Here is a 23710-nt window from a genome sequence, read left to right on the forward strand (position 1 = left end):
AGAACTCAAGGTACTAGTGCTTTTTTTTCTCTGCACAACACACTGGGATCCCAGCAGTCAGGAAGTGCCATTTTCTGTCTACTGCTTGATCCAGGAAGGAATTTGGTCTTACACTCTACATGATGACCACTTCACATGCCCCCCTCCAAGCCCAGAACTGCTGACTGACTTGTTTGCTCCATAAAACCAAAAAAAAAAAACAAAAAAAAAAACAAAAAAAAAAAACAGGGAAAGGTGCAGTGGTGGGAGTGGAAAAAGGCAAAGACACAGTGAAGAGGAATCCCTAGGTCCCTTTATTTTTGGGAAAAAAAAAAAAAATCGACTGTACCACTATACATGGCTGATACTTTTACACATTATTATTCCCAACAAGGTTTTGTTCTGGTATTGCATGTATTTTGCAACATCTCAAACCATGTCTAACTAAAATGATCCAACCAGGAGAAGACAGAGAACTAAAAAACTGCTTTTGAGTTACCAGAAAAAGAACTCCAACACCCCAACTTACACTAACTCAAAGCATCACCCAAATGCAGCTCTCCTTGATGTTCACATTAATAAGGCTGCCCTCTATGTGACAAAGTGAGCAGTAAAAGAGTAGCAATAACATCTCTACTGCTTTTGAGAATTAATTTTTTTGGTAAGATTCAGCCCCATCAGCAAGGCACAGGCTACAGTAAGTGAACTTCAAAACTACTAAGAGCTCAAGTGCCAAAAGCTGGCACATGACTTCAGCTGCATTTGGAGGGCAGCAATACTTTCATGCAACCTATGTATTTCTCTGGTGTCAGCTGTTTATAAAATTCAGAGAAAATTTAAAAAAAAAATAAATTCTTTTCCAGGCTATGTCTGTGTGAATGGCACAGCAGTTTATACAAAATTTCCAATGAGAAAGAAAAGGTCAATTAAAAAAGCACTTTCAGTAGGTACGCTACACTTCCAACTTCTACAGTGAAGAACTCCAAAAACAATTGACAAGAGAATACACAGTTCTACCATAATAGTTAACGTATGCTTTCCCACTGAATCCAGATTTTACACTCATCTACGATTCAAGAAAACAATGTAAGTTGACATTGATTCTAAATTTTTAGCAGGAAGGTAGAGAGTCTCTTAAAAGAAAAAGCATCTATTTTTATAAAATTCATTGTGAAGTGCCTAATCTCAGAGAAGTCTCAACCAGCAATTTGAAAGTGAAATATTTTTCTAATATCTCACTGTAAACAGATGCTACAATCAAGAGGTAAAAACAAAGCAGCGTTGGATGCTGCTGGGAAATAGTCCATGGCACAAATACATTTGACAGTTTACAGGTTAAATTCTGAAAGTCTAACCAGCACCATCAGTCTTATGCTAAGTAAAACAGCTATGAGGGAAAAAAATTCCAGTAAATTACGAAAAGGTTTCCCTTGGAGATTCCCTCCTTCATCAAAGACAAAAAAAATAAAACAATCAAGTACATCATTTATTCACTTAGGGGTAGCATTTCTTTCTTGCTTCAGTTGCCAGTGCATTGCGATCATTTGCAAGGTTAGCGTGTACGTAAGAGAAGAGAGGTAAACTTTAAAGCACACCTGAATAATCTTAGGGAGCATTTCTCCTCCATTTTTTGTACTCTGAACAGCAGTTAAATACTTCTTTTCAAGAAAGAAGGTAACAAGCCACTTAATAAAAACAACTCGAGCTGCCATGTATGGGATTTTTGTGCTATAGACATTCTCATTGTTCCGCGTTGCAGTAATGTATACTGGTCTTGGCCTTACATCAGGAATATCTGGTGAGATAAAAAGAGAAGATATAAAGAAAACCTAACCTTAAAAACCTGTAATTGCTTCCAGATTCTGATTAAATGCATTGAACGTCACCAACAACATTTCTAGTATGAAAGTACAGATGCAATGACTGACTGCTTTTATTATATTAATGCTTATATTCTATCATGATTTTATTACCCCTAAAGAAAAGCAAGAATGAACGTAAAGGCACAGATCTTCCCTGAAGGTTATGACTTGTATCACACAAAACAAAGGAAAGCAAAAGAGAAGGGCTGCAAAAAGGGCAAAATCTGAAACAAAAGAACTACTACAATGTAAGTTAATTTTACAAGTTTCACAGGTTTATTAATAAAGTACAGTGAGAAAGAGAAGATGACTCTATAACACTCAATAGTGCAAAGGTTAAGAAGAAAAAGGATACTTAGTGCATTGGAAAGAGAAGTTAACTCAGGTGCAAAGAGCACTGCACAAGCTGAAACGAAAGAAAACACGTGGGAAGAAGTGGAAGATTGCCAAAGGGAGATAGGCTGCGTCATAATTCATTCAGATGGTTAGATTTAGGGAAAAATCACTTGTATACAGCCGCAAAACATGGAAAGCCTGGGCTCTAGCTGCGAACAACGCAGCTGAAGTGGCACCGTGGTGATTTTAAACACTAAATATTAAACTGCAAGAACAGGAGTTAAAAGTCAGAGGAGGGAGGGGAAAGATGTTGAAGAAGAGGCTGCAGTACATCAGGTGAGTATTAACACCACCACCTCTGTGGACTCTAACACATAATTCAGTAGAGAATTAGGAAAAACGTGAGCGTTTCTGAAATAACATGCTTTTAATAGTACAACTGTAGATGTACGTCTCCATTTCCTTCCCTTTGGCCCTTCATGCTCATTTTCTGTTCAAGGAAACAAGAAGTAAAGTAAGTTAGCTACTCCCTCACACTTGGGCAGCTTGCTGGTTCTTTAAAAAAAAAAAAAAAAAAAAAATCCATCAGAGAGCACGTTCTGTCTTCATTACATATGACAGAGTCCTCGCCCACTTGCTATGAACGCTATGCCCGTGGAAACCTCCTTAGGAAAGGAGAATCAGGTCAACCCTTACGCGGTGATGAGCAGCAGCAGCTTCCTGGACTATCTCAGAAAAATCAAAACTTGTGCTAGAAAAAAAATCAGAAAATGAGACAAGGGAGGAAAAAATCCTCATGCAACAGAACCTTAGTGATATGCCAGTAGGTAACAGGGATGCTACTGAAAACAGTCACCACGATTTCTTTTTATACTTAAAAGACAAAAGCCACTACTTACCAAGAACAGGTTTGTAGAGGTTGGTTAGCTTTGTAAAAGATGGAAACAAGTGAGGAAGATAGTATTTTCTAAACAACGTAAAGAGAAACTTAAAACCAGTGTCTTGGTTCTCCTTATTCTTCCACTCTAAGCTTGCAGCCTTTGTCATGGAGTCAAAGAGAAATAAACAAAAAGCTTTAAGTTAATGCGTTATACTGATAATCATTCCACATCGAAAACAAAAGATAAACAATTGCATTTTAACAAGAGATATAAAAAATTACCACTGCCCTAAAAAACCTGATAAACTGCAGTAAGACAATAAAATTTAAGTAAGACGTCAAAAAAAGTAAGACATTCGTTTTTGGAAAACAAATCCTATGAAGAGCTGTTGAAGGAGCTGGGACTGTTTAGTTTGAGGAAGAGGAGGCTGAGGGGAGACCTCATCACTCTCTACAACTACTTGAAAGGACACTGTAGAGAGGTTGGTGCTGGTCTCTTCACACAGGTAACTAATGACAGAACGAGAGGGAATGGCTTCAAGCTCCAGCAGGGTAGGTTTAGACTGAACATTAGGAAAGAATTTTTCCCAGAAAGAGTGGTCGGGCATTGGAACAGGCTGCCCAGGGAGGGGGTTGAGTCACCATCCCTGGATGTGTTTAAGAGATGTTTAGATGTGGTGTTGGGGGATATGGTATAGGGGAGAACTTTGTAGAGTAGGGTAGATGGTTGGACTCGATGATCCCAAGGGTCTCTTCCAACCTGGACGATTCTATGATTCTATGAATAAGACATTACCAGCAGGACTTCAGCGCAACAAAGAGAGTAAGCTCATCAGAAGCAAGTGCATTTGTGCTGTTCTAATGGAGTGAAGCACAGAAAATGCTATAGTAATGATGGCAACAAATTTGCTTCTTTCATGTAAATTTAGAGAAAGTTACTCTGGGTTACACTTCTACCACAAATACATTTTTTAGAAACGTACTCAATGCCCACGTTCAATATGGTTGCACAAGCACATGCGATACTCCTTTGCAAAATCAGAGTCAAGGCACAAGTCATTTTCACTGCCAAGGAAGGGGCTGACATCTATGTTTGGTTTAAAAGGTACTCTGCTGTTCTTGCGCGGATTGACACTAAAGAGCCCTACGCGTACTTTCAAGTTGTTCTTTACCAACAGTTTTGAACCACAATTCCTTAGAAGACTGCCAAATTTTGACTGAGCTGCTCTTCTCATATTAAAACACCTATGATTTGGAATAAGTAGCGCATAACCAATATTGGTGTGTTTTCTTTAGTTATATAAGAAAATCCAATACAGTTTCAAATAAGAAAGGTAAAAGTAGACATCTCTACAATGAAGCACTATTTCCTCTGATGACAAACCTACCTGGGTTTTAGGCTCTTACATCACTTCTCTTTCTGTGAAACTCAAGTGAGCACTGAAAGTTTTTATCTTTTGACATATACTTTAAATTCAGGCCCATCTCTTTTTTTCCTTTATTCTTTTTTAAGTAACATCAAAAGACTACAGGATTCTTAAATATTATTTTTTTTTGCAGTAAAAGCTCTTGGAAAAGCCTGTCCAACTGTATATAACAGGTAACAATTTCATTGAATCTATATCCAAGATGATAATTTGTTAAATTAAAGAAAAACTGACTTGTTTACAGTCACGAGTTGTTGGGTTTTTTTAACATATTTGCTTACTTGAATCTGTACTAGATCTTTTTCCAAATCTCTATAAATTGTGGAACTTGCAACATCCTTCTTTTGCAAAACACACATATAGACCTTGGAAACAAGACTACTGAGTTTTTGTATAACTTTATTTGTTGTGTAAATAAACTTTGCGGACATAAATTTTCTTGAAGATGTAGATTTGCTCTACGTCCTGGCTCTGAACAATCACTCTGCACTCACATCAGATTATTTTAATTTCATCTCTTGTCTGTAGCAAGAAGGTTACTTCTGCCCAACTGTGCTCCCCTTTACCGAGCAACACAAATAAATGAATGCTGATGAACCATAATCAAATTGGATTTACAGTGTAGTCAGTTTTTTAGACCCCAAACATGTAATAAGAGTATAAAAAGAACAGTGAATGTATTTTTTTAACTGCAGTGCTATGAGACTCTGATACGTAAAACAAAGGGTGTCGTTCAGAAAGTAGATAATTTCATACACCCACTTTTCAAAAGAAAGCATTTATTCAAGATGACAAAACCTCTTCCAAATACCATTTTGCTCTTGCCTTTTGATATTAAAAAAAAAAGTATCTCAAAGTATTCATTTTTTAATATTGAGTTCTTTAATGTTCATTGTCTATACAGTTTCCACTTTATTTAAAATGTTGCTCAATTTGTACTTTTTAAATATGTACATTATTTTAATTTCTTTCCTGTGCAGATTAATCTGATCTATTTCTAATTAAAATTTTGATGTACATGTTACTTGCATCCTTTTAAAAAAAAAAAATATCTCAGAAGCCATCTCTCCTTTTTAGCTTTCTCTCCGGTGGTCCTTTACATGTCTTCTCATCTCTGTACATGTCCAAAGAGAACAAATTGCATCTTTCCTCTACATCAGTTTTTTTAACGCGACCACAGGCTCATAAAATAGTCAGTTACCCTGCAAGTTTGGATAACATTTATTAATTCTTACCACAAGTGTGAAAAACTTCTTGTTTTCACAAAAAATGGCACAAGGAAATACCTTTGGGATGATTTTCCTTTTAAAAACAAGAATAAGAAAGTGCAGAAGACAGCTTCTTCTTGGGGAGGAGCAAAACCAGCTCCATTCAGATACAGCGTAGACATAGTTTTCTACCACAAATACATTCCTCCAAATGTGAATAGATAAAAAAAAAAAAAAATATATCCTCCGCACCTGAATTACCATATATTTTAACAGTAACTGAAGAAAATAGCAGGTTTGGTCTTCAGCAATTTTCTCTCCAGAGACAGCTGGCAAAAGTGGGGTGATTTCTTCTGGAAAAATCTTAGCTAAAATAAAAAAAATATAATGTTTTACACATAGAAAACCTGAAAATAGTTAAATAAAATATATTTTCTATAAAAATATTAATTTTAAAAGAATCATTAATGTGCTACTAAGTTGTACAAAGTCAAAGTCCAGTAATTACTTGGGCTTCCCGTATTTCCCCAAGTCCTACCACAAACCATCAAGGATGGCACCAATCTCTGATTTACTGCAGTTTGGAAAGGTTAACGCAAGCAATCACCACAGATTAACCAATGAGATGCAAATCTACACACCACCTACTTATTTTGCAGTAACACATTCATACAGCTGCATCTCAATTAAAATAAAAAACAAACCACAAAAAACAACAAACAAACCCCAATCGTGTTGAACTCAGAACAAGATCAGAAGGCTATACACCTGCAACAAATACAATAGCTTGACAAATTCAATACATTTCTTTAATTATAAAGACAAACGGTATCACCCATGTGACATCTTCCCTACAAGAAACTCTACAGCTCCAACGGCCTCAGTAGAAAGGGGAGGCAATACACTCGTCGTGGAAATACTGTTCATTTACTCACCATCTGGCGAATAAGGAGGACTAATAAGGTTATCGAGTGTACAGGGACCTCGTGAAGACATAATGGGTGGAAAGCCAGGCACAAGGCATGCAAATATTAATATCTGCTCATCCGCACAGTTAGTCTGAAGCGCTTGAAGCCAGAGAAGAAACAGTCGAATTCCTTCACATCTTATCTACAAGGGGATGATTTTGTAGAAAAATATATTAAAACAAATTTGCATGTACAGTAACACAGTAAAAGAGTTAAGAAAATGCAGGACAAGTCCTTTCATCCCAGCTATGTGCTTGTCAGTCTTTCCATGGTACCAAGAGTAATCACATTATTAATTTAATCACGAGCAGAGAAGGGTGGCAGCAAGCTGTACCCAAGGTGGTGGGACTCCAAGGAGACAGCATTACCACTCCAACTTCAACCAGAGGCCAAAAAATTCTAGTTCCACTCCCGCAGTTCCCGGGGCTAAGTGCATCTTGGCTAGTCTCAAGACGCAATCTCAAAAGGGGCTCTGGAAGTACAACAGCAAGTGTAATGCAGAACCAGGCAGCTGCCAATACCTCGTGCCCTGCTAAATCTGAAATCTCGGCCCCACAGAGGTCAAATCAAGCTGTAAGTCTAGAGAAGACTAGGAGACTGAGGGGGGATCTAATCAATGTTTATAAATACTTAAAGGGAGGGCGTCAAGAGGATGGGGCCAGTCTTTTTTCAGTGGTGCCCAGGGATAGGACAAGAAGAAATGGGCACAAACTTGAATATAAGAAGTTCCACCTAAACATGAGGAGGAACTTCTTTACTTTGAGGATGGCAGAGCCCTAGAACAGGCTGCCCAGGGAGGTGATGGAGTCTCCTTCTCTGGAGACATTCAAACCCCACCTGGACACGTTCCTGTGCAACCTGCTCTGGGTGGACCTGCTTTGGCAGGGGGGTTGGACTAGATGATCTCCAGAGGTCCCTTCCAACCACATATCATTCTGTTGTCCCCAATACCACTGGGATCAGAAGATCCTCGTGAGAACCGAGATGCAACAAAACCACCCAAGGTAGAGCATTCGGTAAATTTACTAAGTTTATTTACTGGGGTTTTTTATTAACAAGATGCAATTTTAATTTTAGCAGTGTATTTAGAGAAAGAGAAATGGATTTAAAACTCTTTGGCAAACAAGAAGTCAACATGTTTAATACAGTATACTAAGTGCCACAGAGATCCAAAAAATAAAGTATTAAGCAAAATACATTGATACCTTCTCCAGGTAACTTTACAAAGGTCATTAGAATAGCAAAACAACTGACAAAGATAAATATCACAATAATCTAGAATTATAATAATAAAATTTGTGGTTCAAAGGTAAGTAAAATTACAAAGCCTAAAAATCTGAAAAAACACTGATATTGGAAAACTGTAAAGCAATATGCTTCATAACAATTAAAGTGAAAAGAAATACAAATACATCATCAAATAGAAATACCTTGAGAGAATTTCCAGTGTGCAAAAGTTTCTTCAGAATCGACCCTGGATTAGAAAAATTAAATAGGCATGTATCAGATACTAAGAGGGTCACTTCCCATCAGAATGTTTTTTACAAAATACTATGGAAAAGGCTAGTTTAATGCCATTTGCGACATGGCTACTGCACTGGTGTTTAAGAAAAACATGGAGTGAAAAAACCCAAAGTGAATGTGATTACTATCATCATCAGTGCTAGAAGATTAAATATAACGTATCCTTACAGTGAAGTACTTTGGTTTTAGTCAGATGACAACTTCTCAAATTATTTTCATTAAAAATAAGATATCTAGGGGAAATTTTTACTTACTAGATTTGGAGAAATCAAGAAGTCTGACTTGCAGGATTAATGTATTCAAATACATTAATATTGACAATAATGATAAGAAAACGATGCAAGCAATCTATACTACATTTATGTCTATAAAACACAACTATTAAAATTGCAAAATATTTCAATTTTGGTTTTAGAAATAGCAGGCCAACTGCCCTTAGCTTCAAATGTCTGACCTAAAAATCAGAGAGAGATTATACATCAAATGCTTAAGTTAAAAAAAAAAGTTTTAAATCCAATTCTGAGAATAATAACAGGATTCAGCACTCAGCTGTTATTTTTCCTGGTTTTGTGAATTATGTACATTCCTTAAATGTGATCCTTCCCTCAAGATCTCACCATTTCACAGTATTAAAGGGAAATTATTAACATATATAGCAAATACATATTAATGCACATGAACATTAAGCAAAAAGCAAATCACAAGGTACAGCTGTAAATAATTGCACCGCCAAATTTTGTAAATCATTTACTGGACACAGCTAAAAAAGTATCCAAATATGACTATTTGAAAAGCATTATTAGCTATAAAACAACTGACTAAAACCAATTTGTTCCAGAATAATTCAGATGAAATGGCAGTAAAGTGGTCAAGCAGATGTCTGCTTTTATTTTTGTCAGTGTTAACTGGAAATGTGACAACAGCCCTTTCCTTGACCTTTTAACTTCCACTCATTATTTCTTCTGCAACAGCAAATTCATTGTTCTGATGAAAAATATGGCAACTGATGAAATAGTGCTGGAAACCAAACCAAAAACAACAAAAAAATACTACTTAGAAGAAATAATACCACCACCACCCCCCGCCAAAGCAGCCGAAAATTTACTTTAACAAAACAGCAAAACAAAAGGTTGCGACCACTTTGGTAGCATTCAGAAGCAGAATTTTCAAAGTAGTGATGGATCCAAGATGTTTAATTCACAGGAAATTATCAAGTTAAACTACTTCATTGGATTTCAAGGTGTTTTGACTACCAAAATAAATGTATTTCAACTTCCGATATTTCTGCACCCATTTGACTCCTGCTTTATTCAGCCTGGTCAAACGAGGTGAGGAATAAATTAAAGAAAAAAAAAAAAAAGCAGAGCTTTACTAACTGCACGCCTTCTCTCTGCCAGACTCTTCCTATTCCTTCCCTCGCCCCTGAAGCCAGAATATGTACGGTAAATACTGCAGGAGCGTGGGGAAAGAACGGACAGTCTCTCGGTTTGACCAAGTGAACGCCGTTCACATGTATCTCGTGTCTGTCATGGCCAATGTCATATTTGAACGTGATGCTTGGCAAATCCTCCATTGTATGAGAATCGGTGAGAGACAGCTGGGGCCAAACTTGCAGAAATACCATGTATTCATAATTCCACTTATAAAGGCCAGTAAAACTACGGACCAGTCATTAAAAGAAAAATTGTTCAAAAAGAGCTACTAAAAAGTTTATATTTTTTTGTCCTTAATCTCTTTCCTTCACTATCCCAGCTCTAAACCAGAGATTCTTCGCTTAATTCCCACAAATAGTGTGACAATTGAGTGTTTCACAAATATCAATGAACTAAACTGCAGAGAGAATACAGGAATATCAGAGAAGAAATTACGCTCCTGTTCGCTGCAGCAGTCCCACGGTTTGCATGCAGTTTAGCACAGCCTCTGCTCAACTACCACACGTTCGCCACCTATTCACAGCCTGAGCTTTACAGAAGAAATTTCCTGGAATTGCCAAGGGTCAAGTTCAACACAGTATCTACCGTTAGGCAGAGGGCAATGTTTAGTACTACAAATTTGTATGGGCACCTCACATACGACCACTTGCAAAAGCCTGCAAATCTGCAAGAGTCAGATGCAGATTCCACAATCCCTCCTCAATCTTAATTTTTGGTGTTAGTCTGTGAATACAAAGGGAGACCAAATTAGAAAAAGGCGTGTTGGTTTATAACCCCCCATCATCTTGATAGCTTCTAGCACATGAAAGAGAAGGAAGGGAAAAGGACCCAGGTAAATCCAAGAAGAGAAAAATTTAAAGAGTATTTGTGCAAAATAAAAATGAAGCAAGCAACCAAAACCACACAAATCAAGGAGGTCACAGGGTTGATATGGCAAGTAAAAAGATTTTCCATAGGCTTCGAGAATTTTCAGCTGCAAGTCTCGTATGTCAGTACTACTTGGGTATGGGCAATCCTAAGGGATTCTATGGTTAAAGGACTTGCAGAACCAGGAAATGACTACAGAATACATTTATTTTATTTGTACTAGAATGTTTTTAAACCATTCCTTCTTACCTATACTGCGAAAATGCCATCGATAAAAAATCCTCTCAGGTAGTAGCTGCAATATTTTCTGCAGGAAACAAAACTAAATAGTCAAAATTTCCATAATAAACTGGCTCATTCAGAGGATAGAGAGAAACTAATACACAAGACATAAATGAAATGGTAATATATACACAGAGGACACAAATCAAAAGCAAATACCTATCATAGTAAGGACTCCTGCCCACTACTCTACTCTCTTGTTAAGGAGAAAGATACTTGGAATCATCCTGAACAATTATCATGACACTGTCGTGAACCACCTTCCCTTTCCTTACAGAACCCTAGTATTCCAGAATATAAACTGATTTCTAATGAAGTTGCAGATTTCTAAGAAGCTCACTTTGGGTCATATTTTTCTGAAGTGTCTGGTAATGACTACCGCTAGATTGATACAGTCCAGATTGTGAGCTTCTGTGGCTTAGGTCTGTCTTTCCATCAGCTAATGGGGTCTGATCTCCCAGCTACGGCAGAGATGAGCAGTGGTGCGGTTATTTTTCCTGAGAGGTGATTTACCTGTGAGTGAAACCGAGCCAAATTACACAAAGCTGGACTAATTTAATTCACAGCACATGCAGTTAATAAAGCACTTATGTGGAATAATATGTAGTGGCCTGCCTCTGTAGATTTGGACTGATCCTAACAGAGGCAGATCAAACAAAGAAAGAGGTTGTGGTCAAAACCATTCCCCCTTAGTTTTGTTACACTACAGGGCACCAACAAAGCAAAGCAATTTAAGCATATGCTTAAGTTCTTTCCTGAATGAAGTCTTATAATCTTAGTCGTAAAGAACAGTTGGGGCTACTAAACGTCATTCTTTGTCAGTTTAGTGGACGGTAACACTATTAAATAATCTGAATAAATCAAAATTATTAGGGCTCTTACTTGGGTTAATATGTCTTCTTAAAGTACTTCAAGTTAACAGGCTCTAAGACATTAATATTTTTTTTTGCCTTGTTTTCTCTTTTATAAACTATTAGTTGTATAGACTAGGGCTCAGCAAGTAGGTGTATTAGTAGTACAGGACAGCTAACTTGTTGCTGTTCAGCCTCCCAAAAAAAGTGAGGAAAAAAACACGGTTTCATGTAGATTCCACAGAAAAATCTGTCTGGATCTTACAACTTCTCAGTCATGAAATTAAGAAGATATATTTAAATGACAAACTAGTTTTCAACATCTACTTTTGGAAATAAAATTAAATTACGCAATGTTACAAATGACTAACAGTCAGAGCTCCTTCTAGTTATCAAACAAAATCGCTGGAACAAACATCTGCACAACAAAGCGCCATTAAGTTTTCAGAAATACTACATGCAGGATGCAGGATGAATGACAAGTCATTTAAGCAACGGTGACCCATTTGTTGGTCTTTTGCACATAAAAGCTCGCAAGAGGAAATAAAGCATCACAGCCAAGAAAGCAAGAATTGGCATTTTAGGCAACCCTTCAGAGACGGCCAACACATGAATCATTATTGCTGTTAAAAACAGTATGCTCAAGAGATGGAATAAGACAGACTTTTTTTATTTTTGACAACAAAGTGCTTCAGAAATCATATACAACACTCAAAATAGACTCTTTTTGAAAATGGAACATTCCTTTCTCCATGGCAGAAGATGGAAGTCATGACAAGTTCATAGACTTTGGGAACTAGACCTCGGGTCACACAGACAGACTGGTCTTCCTTCACTTCTTTGCCATAGCACATGCTCCCCAAATAGAGTTTGACATTTCTAAATCGAATAAAAATACGCATTGGGCACATCCCTTCTATGTTCTCAGTATATTTTGTTTCAGTGTTACTCCCACAGTTCCTGCCCCAGGACACCATGGCAGCAGGGACCAAAGGAGTGGGCAGCTGGTGGCCAGAGGTCGAGCTCCCAATCCATGGGCAGGAAGAACGCGCTTGGGATGAAGGATCTGACTGGCTAAAAATGAGGCCATGATTCACATTTGGGCTTTACCTGTTAGTTAAGGACCACATTTCTGCCAACCAGATTGCAGGATCCACAGACAAAGAATTATCATTATATATCTAAATATTAAAATACTAGCAGCCCACCACTTCTCAAGACTTATTTCTGACATCAATCTTTACTTAACTTGGCATAGGGCAAGAAGGAGCTTCTAACCTAAGTCATGAATACCTTCAGGTCACTGCAAGAGCGGTGGCACCCTGCATGCAGAGCTGGATCCCTATCCAGGCACACGTCAGACCCATCACACACCCCATGCCCAAAGCGCGGGAGGAAAGGCTCCATTAAACAAAACCAAAAGACAAACCGGCAACAAAAAGTTGTCTGGATTCAAGTATCAGAATACACAGCAGGGCGTAACCTTCAAAACATCTTCTCATTTATTATGGAAAACCAGACAAAACCCCCATATATTTTGTTTCCATCATTTAAATCATTACAAGACGTACACAGTAGATCGCTAGAGCAAAACCAATTTCCTTTTACAGGCCACGCTAACAAGATACCTTCAGCTTGTCTTTGGATGTAAATTCTCTCTTGTTTGTTTCAAAACACTAACTTTTGAAAACATACCGTATTAAACTTCCAAAAAAATCAAGCACTTCTATATCAGAATGCTGTATTAGAAATTTGTCAAAATCTGGCAATACTACTAGTGAAAATGCATATCTTAGTTATTTCAGACATTAAAGTTCTTTATTGTAAAACTAAAATTATATTTGGAAAATACATGTCTACTTTACTAAATGTCTGATGCACACTTAAACACCAGGCATGGCATCCTCATGTGTTATGAATGAACGCTTTTGGAAGTAATCTGATGATGTACAAATAAGTTTTCCTTAGTTGCCAAAAGAAACTACCTATTTCCCAAGAGCTTCAGCAACGTTCTTAGAGTAATTTTGCAGTTCACATATCCCAACTGATTCAGGATCAAAATAAACAACCACCACTTGTTAGTTGCTTCAAAACACAACAGCGCATTGAAGGAAGCTGGGTTTTACTGCAGCCTCTCCGCAGGATGCAAAGCACATTCGCTGTTATTTGGGAAGGGCCGGAGGCAGTGCCTTTACTGTGTGCCATCGCATCTTATACAGCACACGATTTCACCTAAACTTGAATGCAGCTTACTTCAGAAAGTGAACTACGATACGGTGGCAAAGCTGCATCATAAAGATCCATTTTGGAAAAGCAATTAATAACAACTTTCGCATCCGAGTGTTAGTGAATCCTAGGTTACGCCCAGAGCAAACCTGGAAAACAAATGCTATCGCAGACTACAAGCACCACCAGGAAAAGCAAGCTTCAACTCTAAATTGCATGAAGCTGGGAGGGTTGGGGAAGAAAAGAATATGCTTAGAGGTTTTTTTTTCTTTAAAAACACAGAATCAAACACCCTTGTCAGGTGAATGAATCAAAATATTTCAAAGGTTGAAATAAATATTAGGAGGACAGAAGTTTCTATCTGAGGAAAGCTTTCATATAGCAAAAAATGAGACACCTATATAATTTCCCATGCCATTCTCCTCGTCAGCATCTCAAAACCAAGGGAAAGAAAAAAATATAGATATATGGATGCACTTGGAAAAAAACGCAAAGATGCGATTAACCACCTGCAAGTACTACCAAACAGTAAACAGAAATAATTTTCAAAAATCAAATTAAATTGCTAGCATCTCAGCTACCTACTGAAGATATAAAAGCTTTGTCGCACATCAGAATGAATATAAATAATCTAAATTCAGAGTCCACATTTGTTCCTGCAATGCAAAAATAACTTATCATGGTTAAAAGTCTACACTACTAAATAAAAAATTCCAAATGTTACAAAAGTCAAAGTTACAGCTAGAGTGCCTTTTAGCCAGTAATTTTCATGTGTGTGCATTAGAGACCCCAGACAAAGATGGTGTTAGAGAGTGCCATAAGGTTGCATAAGCCATGAACAATCTCCAGTTGTTGTCCTTTCAACTCGGCATTTCCAAGAACGTTTTCTACACCCTCCCAACCCCTGGTGTTCTGAAAAAATGTGTATTGCTATTCTTATAAAACAAATGATAGTTTCTCCCACTCTATCCTAGACTTCTAGCAATACCACTGTGAATCCAAACTGGCTATTGACATCTTGGTTCTAGTTTCACAGTACACTAATAAATATTTTAAGAAACCCCACAGTGCGAAATAATATCGCTTTTTCAGAAAACACATAGATCTATTTAATGCTTAGTGCTTTGCTGCATCTATATGGTAATCCATTATAGCACACTTGAAATAGAAATTAGGTATTACTACTGATCAACACATCAGGGTATCTGTCAGTTCTTTTAACTGATTATCCATAGTTCTTTTTCTTCTGGACTTCCTGCATGACTAGGAATAATGTTAAGTTTAAATCTTAGTTTACACAGGATGCTGCTTTTTGAAAGATATATCTCTCTCTTTTATCAAACTAAAATAAAAAATACCAAGGTTTGTATTTCAACAGATTCACTCTGACTTAACCAATGCTGCAATTTCTTTTAAAAAGTCTTTTCTTTTTGCTGACTTTGTTGGATGGCATCACGATTGGTAGCTTTGTGCCTATCACTGCGCGCTGCACTACCCTGCTGAAGAACATAGAGAAAGCTAAGGCTGCCATCAAATCTTAGACTGAATGTTTTCCAGCTTAACTATCACAAAAGCGAGACGATAAGCATTGCTGTTCTGCCTTCCAGAGCTACAAAAAGCTGTTCTGTAGCACGCCACGCAAAGTCTCTTATTAAACGACAAACCCAAATGTGTTCTTGCTGATTGAAGATCCTCTCAGAGACAATGGCAATGACAAGTTCCCAATAGTGTTAATTCCAGGAGACTGGATTCTGAGAAAAAAAAACCTAGCTTTTTCACTACAACCTGTAGATGATAGTGAGTTTCTATTAGTGGCAGGTGGATCTACTTTAAGCCAAATCAAATGCAGAACAGCTCTCCTATGCCTCTATGTTCAAGTGCTGTTCTGTGGTATCTCTACAAGAGCTTCAGAGTGTTCAACTACTAAAATCTGCAGTCGTTTAGAAATTTCCAGCTACTATTCACACAAAGCCAAGAGTCTGCTTAAGTTAGTATGCCCGCAGCAGTTCAATCAAAATAAAGAGATACTCCATTTATTGCATCAATAAATTATTTACAGTTACTCATTGAGGGAAAATGAGTCTGCCCAAAGCATGCAAGATACTTCTTCTTGCCCTCGGCATAACATTGAACAGAAAGATCTCTGAAGTCAAACATATGCAATTATAGTTAGAATTTACAACAGAATGCTGTAAGAATAACATCACTATTATTTTAAGAGCAATCATAGATGAACCAATTAGAATTATGGCAGAACAAACTGTAGATGATTCAAAAAGTCATTTTCTATGTGTAGAAAAAAAGGGCTGTAAGTAACTTTATTGTTATAAAACAAATAAGCCCTTTTAATTCTATTGAGCTTGAGAATCGGTCAACCAAGCCCATGTGACAGACTTGCAGTTAAACAGGTGATCACAGCAGGCACAGGGAATGAACTGAAAAGCTGAAACAGAACCTACAACCTGAATTTAAAGCAGCGACTCTTAATGGTAATTTGATTTCAAGTGTAAGATAACCTGCAGATGGGGAAATTAAGCCACCGAGCTGGACATGAGGAAAATGCAAATAGTAACAAGAGAGTTAAATAAAGGGTAAAAGTTAAATAAAAGGGATAATCCCAAGAAATGAGAAATCAGGACGTGTGGCAATAAGAACTCAACGGTAACTTAACTTCATTATTCCTTGTAAAGAATTTTACAAGTTCTTCTCACGTTGGCCAGTTTCAACACACAATTAATTTCTGCAGAATTCAATTTTATTCAGTGTTATTCAATATGTAGCAAGTAATTAGGAGCAACATTCTAAGATAAACAAATCATCCTAAGAAAATGCTACAGGTATAAAAGGACATCCTTTTGCACATTCTTAAAAATGGCAACACAACATTAAACTCTTCTACAAGAGTTATAAATCCAAAAGTACTGAAAGTTTCACTGATGCAGGTTTTCACTAAATTGAAAATGACCTGCTAAAAATCACCACTGGCTTTGAGATTTCTTTTAAACTGCTTAACCAATATTGCCAATTCACACCATTGTCTATATAATGCAGTGTAAGAATTTGATACTTAAAATACCCACAGCAATCTTAATCCAGAATAAACCAAAGTTACACGTTTTTAAAATTATATTTATGTGCGTTACTAGGCAGTTCTACAAAAAAAAGTGTATATTCCTAAGCTGGGTCAGTGCACATCACCACAGCAGGTGTTCCTCTGACAGATGCAGTGTATTTACTGCCTATGGTCTGTAATCTACTTTTCAAAAGGGTTCCTAACAGACTATAGCCAATTATAAACCTATACTGAATTATCATTACCATTTGCAGAACAACTAACTTGTGCACATCTGCAGTAATAAATTTAGGCTATACAGCTGCTTCTGTAATCGTTACGTTCACATTCTGATAGCAGACCGATCCATGCATCAATGGATTTATACCACATCTTAATCTTCTGAGTATGTGGCCATTTGTAGTTTATATTTAGATGTGCTTCTAAGGACAACAGTACTGCATTAAAAGCAGCAGCTACTGCTACAAAATAAAGAGCTCAAAGTATGGTTGGGCAAGTTCTAACATTTTCTTGATTATCACCTCTGGAAAAATGACAAATGTTATACAAAAGCCAAAGCAGACCATGAATTTGAGTGTGTATAATACAAATACTGCAGAGGCTATTATTTATATTCTATTTCACATCCACTCAGTATTTAAATCCACCTGCTGCATACATACTCGAGCTACTCCAAATCAGACCTAGGAATGATAGATTAAAATTCTGCTGCTGAACTTCTAAGGTGAAACCAGAGAGCTCTGCCTAGTCCTGTTTACATCCCCAGCTGGCCTCTCCTCATTTCAGCAGGGCCAGAGCCATATGGGGAGGTCTAGGCTTGACAGATAAAAGGGTCTGGAAGTATAATCACAGCAAGGCCAGTACGAGTTACATTAGATACCTTCCCAGAGTTATGATGCTTAAAAAAAATAAAAAATTGTGTTTACTCTGTGTCCGGACCCAGGGTCTCACACCACTCACATTTTCACCAAGTTCAAGAAACCAGAAGGTCCATACAAAACACGGATCTACAGAAATTAAGAGATTACATCCTAAATAACCTTCTTTGTATAAGCTATAAGAAAAAGACAGTATGCTTTCATAAATAATGACCTGTGAAACACAAGGGTGCTTTATGTTAATGTGCACTGTTAAAAAGTAAACAAGCAAAAAAAAAATCAATACTGAGAAGCTTTCAGCATACGTATCACCCGTGGGAAGTGGGAATAACTAACCCATCTTCCCAGCTACTACAAAACTGCAGCGAGACCTGAACTACACTGACAGTATCTGAAAAACTTCTAGCAGTAACAGCGGCTATCGGAAGCGACTTTGGGAAGCTTTACTACATTAGAAAGAGTACCTGAAAAATTCTAAGAATAAAATATATCATACAGCCAACGTGTTAAATCATTGTAATGAATTTTACGACTGCATCAGCCTAAGACATGTGGCTGATAATAAAGCTAACTAATAAAGCATAATTACAGAGAATGGAAATTGATCTATGTATTATATGAAAACCATCAGTCTGCTCTTATTTCGCTACAGATGTAAAAAAATTGCTGTGTCAGAGGAATCAGTATTTGATGCTGCAAGAAAAAAATATTAAAAAAATACAAGCTTTCGCTATCAAATGATGGCATTTACGAAACCTAGAAAACTTACTTAACTTTAGTGTACCCCTCCTGAGCTCTGTGACACGCAGTGCTCAGCTGACAGCGGTAACAAACAAACAATGTCCTCAAACCATAGAGAACAGTGATGTAAGAAACAATATTAACACATTCTGAAAATACACTACAAATCTGGAGAGAACTAAGCCTTACCAGAGGAAAAGCAAGTATGTTTTTCACATCATTTTTGCCTTTTAGCTGAAAGAGGAAAAAGCAATACAGATAACTACAGTTGCTGCATCATTTCATGAATATCTATTTGGAAACAGACAAAGCCAAAGCACCTTAGAGAATCTAAAATTAGATCTAAGAACTTTGTAATATTAATTGCAAAAAAAGCACTTTACAAAATGAACTGTTAACCTTTCATATTACTCCCTTTTGATTAATATTTCTTCTTTGATATGTTGTGTGATGTTATTGTAGAGTGGCCAAGCTACATAGCCGATGTGTAAAATTAAGACTTCAATAAACTACAACTGAGTCAACTTAGTTTTCAGAGGATTTGTGGAAAAGGCATTTGGTACTTTTGCTTAATATACACACTAGGTGTCACTCAAGAACAGCAGCAAAATACCCACCAGACTACCAGAAAAGGCAGAAGTCAATTCCTTTCATGAATATTTTTATTGATTTTTAAACTGTTAACCCTCAGCACCTGGATTCAGGATTTGTCAATCCTAAGTAATTACCTATTTAGCTAATTAGAAGAAAACTCTAGGAAACCTCTGGCTCATGCTGACATCAGATTAAATATGGCAAGCTTAACAATCAATTAGTTTCCTATGGCTTACGATATGAATGTTTAATTACTTGGCATTTACATTTTTTCTTGTCCTGTGTTCAGATGGATGTATCCTTGGTCTGTGCGTTAAAAAGCCCTCTAAAAAGCTCTTTTCCCACAATGCGTTAAGTTATCAAGCGTTAAGAGTTATAAACGGATTGCAAATTTACCTCCAGTAGATAAACACCATGAAGCGGATCACTTGAAATTTCACATAAATATCTTAAACGATTTCTTCTTCCTCAAAACGGTCAATGACTAGACTATAATATAATTCTCCTCGAGCGGGACCCAAAGCAACACTTTTTCATATGTATAATTATGGGGTTTTTTCCTTCTTCATGCAACGTGTTCTCCTGATGTTTTTCAGTGGTTAGTTCTTAGCTACCCGTTTTCAAGACCCAGGAACGGATATTTATTCGCTTTAACCGGGTGAGTAAGCATTAGGTATTTTCCATTCAATGACACAGCCACAGAAACGTAATTACTTATTCAAGACCACAGAGTAAGTGTATTAATGAGCTCTCACTAAATTGCACAGCCTTGCTCAGTTAAGTGTGGTGATACCTTCCCCACTGGGGGTGGGGAAGGAGCAGGAAGAAGAATTTCTCCTGCCCAAATAGGGTCCTAGCAGACATACCAGCTCCTGTTCTTTGACACGGCCACATGCAAGATCCTAAAGCAGGCTCTATTACTAGTAACATAAGTAGCAGAGAACACAATTTGATTTTCAGATTTCAGCCTGAAAATGAAGTCTTGTAGTTAAAGCAGCGAAGGGAAATGAACTTGCTACATCAAAAAAGTCAGAAGATAAAACCAGAATTTCATGTCATCATTTTCATGGCCATTTTTTGTATTACAGGCACGTTAAACAGCATCATTCTTATCATCAGTATAAATATTATTCTAACTACAAACTATACATTAATGCAAAAATATGAAGCCATATACTTCTGAGGTTTCTGGGTTGGCTTGTTGTTTCCATTTTTAGAGGGAGGAATAACAGTTGAGAACATTTAACCTTCGTTTTAACTTCGATTTCTAGAGTCCCATTGAAAGTTTGGGTTCTTTTCCTACAACCTCTACCAAAAAAAATCCCAAAATTTAAACAAAGATCTTTTTTCTATGATGCAAGACCCAAGTAAAAGGTTACTAGTTGGATTAACAAAGAGAAATCACCAGAAGATGTGTGTATTTATCCTTAAGAAAGAGATCAGGCCCACTATTTACCTAAAGAATTGTTAAAAAAAAAACAAACAACTAAAGGCACCCCTGATCTCTGCCATCAGAGACAGGTAGAGCTTAGGCTAAGAGTTTTGGTGTGCATTATAAAACTTTTTTATATGTTAGGCTTTCATCTGGCCCAGTGATATTTTCTCACATCCAAATATATTTAGGTAATAACTCTAATTAAAGAGGTCCCTTGGAAAATGATCTATCACAGTTTATTCTTCTTTAATTTAAAGACATCCTAATTTGATTATGCAAAAGTTAACTAGCTAACATTTCCTCCCTAGACACCGCAAATACTATGACTGTCAGTGCTGGGAAGGAAGAGGAAGATGCTCCACTGAATTTACAAAAAAAAAAAAAAAAAAAAGTGTTAAATTAACATTTCACACACTCAGATCAAACTGATATGCAATAGGTGACAGCTCTTATCCTTTTATTTTCCTTGTGCTGCAAGGCAAATACTGCAATTATAATAGATGCCTCCATGTGAAAGGAGTAGAGCCCAAACTCCTGCTGTAACACATTCAAAATCAACATAACACTGAACTTCATACTGACAAAGCACAGGGAAAAAGTACTGTTGTTTGAACAAGCCCTCCATAAAATACAGACGCAAGAACTTATTTCAAAAAAAAGAAAATAATATGATTTTGAAAGCTTTAGCCTAACAGAGTCTATGCAGCTATTGATCACGTGCTCCCAAATTCTACTGAAAAAAATAGGACATTTTTCAAAGAGTTGATCCTCGGTTCCTTAGGACAGAAATATTACTGAGTAATTTGCAAGTCATTGTGATAAAATCTCTTAACTTTGGATATTCATTCAACCAACATTTCCACTGCATAATAAAATATTATAAAATATTTATTGTTGTTGTAACTGAAAACAATGCACAGCCTAGCCCTTATCTGCCTTTCACCATGTATAGCTGTGGACACCTAGTGTCATTCTGACTGATATACCTCGTTTCACCCTTCATTGTAAAGGTGAAAGTAAGCATATGATGACAATGAGATCTAAAATAAAACTTAGTTTCATGGTATGGAAAACTTACTTCAAAAAGAAAGAGAATGGAGTCCAGCTCCTCCCTTTGTGATTTATTCCCTGCAAGACAGGAAACAATATCGTATGCCATAAATATACAGTATGAGACAGACGGCAAAATTACACTGCTGCTATTCAACTGAAGTCAAAGATGCTGCACTCGGTTTATTTTTCTTCATCTTTATCTAATATCAAAACAGCAAGGTGTTTCCAAACTCCAGTGCCTCTCTCTCTTGATTATGAATGAGGGACAACTATAATTCCAGATCGGCAAAGCGCTGTCATTGTGCTCATCTCCAAGCAAAGGGCTATTCCTACCGACACATCTTCGACATCGGGATTTGTTCTGTGGATCTCTGACAACGTTACAGTTGAACAGATATCTGCTTACTTATAGGATGAAGGCCTTCAATACTTCAAAACAAGATGAGAGGACACGTATACAACTGCACAACAACTGATTTTTGTGTTGAAATGACACTTAACCATAAAAATGTATTTAGAATTCTTTTTAGTTACTTATGACATTTCAGAGAGCAATTTTCCATGCTCGTCTCTTCTGATATAATAAAATTAAATTGATTAATACTAATACTGTACTCATGAAACTGTTAATGCAAATATAGATAATTGTGGACTATATAATCATTAGATAAGCTCCCATAGAATGCTTTTGAGAACAGTTAAGGAAAACCAGCTCAATTGCTGGCAAAACTGTAAAACTTACCTTTTTGTTTCAAGCTATTTTCCAGTGTTATGAAGTTTTCATAGAATATAAAATAAATTTGAGAATAATTGTTCTCAAAGAATTGCTTCAGGTCACTTCCATCCACAATATCTGAAAAGAGGAACAAATGGAGTTATTACACAACAGAAAGCTGAAAATTGCTGTCTTCGTGCAAATTCAGTATTAGAGAATTACACAAATGCAAGACAAAATAATTTTAGTGACATCATTAAATACTCTATACTAAACTGTGATTCCATCCTTGCATCCGTTTCCACTGAATTTATTAAAGTTTGCAGTGTGGCTTAGGTTCATTTGTATTCAATTAAAAAAAAAAAAAAGGCAAAAAGGATTGGGTGTGTCTTAGCTATCTAACCCAATGGTTTCTGTATCATCAAAAGGAGCCGGTAACTGTTGGAAAAAACACACACAAGCAAAGATGTCTATATGTAAACTGCAAATCCAGTTTAATTTATCTGACAAGCAGATCAATTCAAAAAACAGCACATCTCCAAATCATTTAAAAAAATAATGGAAACACAAGTACGCATTACTTCCCTAAGCCTTACCTTACGTCTAAAATTTCAAATATGTTTATTTTTTAAAAAGAAAAAAAAACCATAAGGTTTTCTAAACCTGACACTTGCAAAACAAACTTCATCTGTTTGCTCTTTGTTGTAACTGATTTGGTCAAGGAAAGATAGATGATTCCACCCAGAATTAAGAGGATAAACGGCGAGAATTGTTAACAGCTTGTCTTCCCATAGAAGTTCCACCTCTCAAGCAATCAATTCACTAATCAAGACAATGCTTGTTACAACAAGAAAACCCAGTAATATCACACAAGTACAGAAGAAAGAATGACTTTAGCTGTGAATAATGTTGGGGGCTTTTTGGTTTTTTGGGGTTTTTTTTTGGTTGGGTTTGTTTTGTTTTTTTTTAATTAATACCTTTTCAGTAGCAAGGCTTTGTTTAGCGGCTTGTATTACGGAAACAATTAGTGCATGGAAACACTTTTACATGATATTGTTTCCTACAAACTACTGGTGTTGAATTTGCAAGCTAAGTGCAATTATTCCTCTCCATGAATGTGGTCTGTTAATACAAGTCTAGGAGAAAACAAGGCTTTCATTTAGAAGGATTTCATATGAAGGAATGAGGTCATTAAAATCTAAACAAAAAGGAAACTTTCCCTTTAAATTGTGAAAGGAGGAGAAAGCAACTGCCTAATCAAAAAAAAGTAAATTCTCCTTTTCTATAAATGTGGCATTTCAGTGGTGACTCATCTGTTATTCTGATGTAAGCATGCATTCTTACAGCTACATCCTTTTCCTATTGAACCCTTTTGTTC

General features: G+C 36.7%; 1 protein-coding gene across 1 annotated transcript in view; it reads right to left on the reverse strand.

Moving 5' to 3' along the window:
- RALGAPA2 (Ral GTPase activating protein catalytic subunit alpha 2) overlaps window positions 1-23710 on the reverse strand; it is a 139726-nt gene that overhangs the window by 107842 nt on the left and 8174 nt on the right. Inside the window, exons 2-9 of the mRNA XM_074168019.1 lie at window positions 22360-22470; window positions 21643-21692; window positions 10734-10791; window positions 8091-8134; window positions 6628-6802; window positions 5945-6060; window positions 3077-3215; window positions 1575-1774 (exon numbers count right to left, since the gene is read on the reverse strand). Coding sequence (XP_074024120.1) covers window positions 1575-1774; window positions 3077-3215; window positions 5945-6060; window positions 6628-6802; window positions 8091-8134; window positions 10734-10791; window positions 21643-21692; window positions 22360-22470 — 893 coding nt within the window. The remainder of the gene's footprint in view (window positions 1-1574; window positions 1775-3076; window positions 3216-5944; window positions 6061-6627; window positions 6803-8090; window positions 8135-10733; window positions 10792-21642; window positions 21693-22359; window positions 22471-23710) is intronic.

Source organism: Numenius arquata, chromosome 2 (genome assembly GCF_964106895.1).
Source record: "Numenius arquata chromosome 2, bNumArq3.hap1.1, whole genome shotgun sequence".
NCBI classification, from domain to species: Eukaryota; Metazoa; Chordata; class Aves; order Charadriiformes; family Scolopacidae; genus Numenius; species Numenius arquata.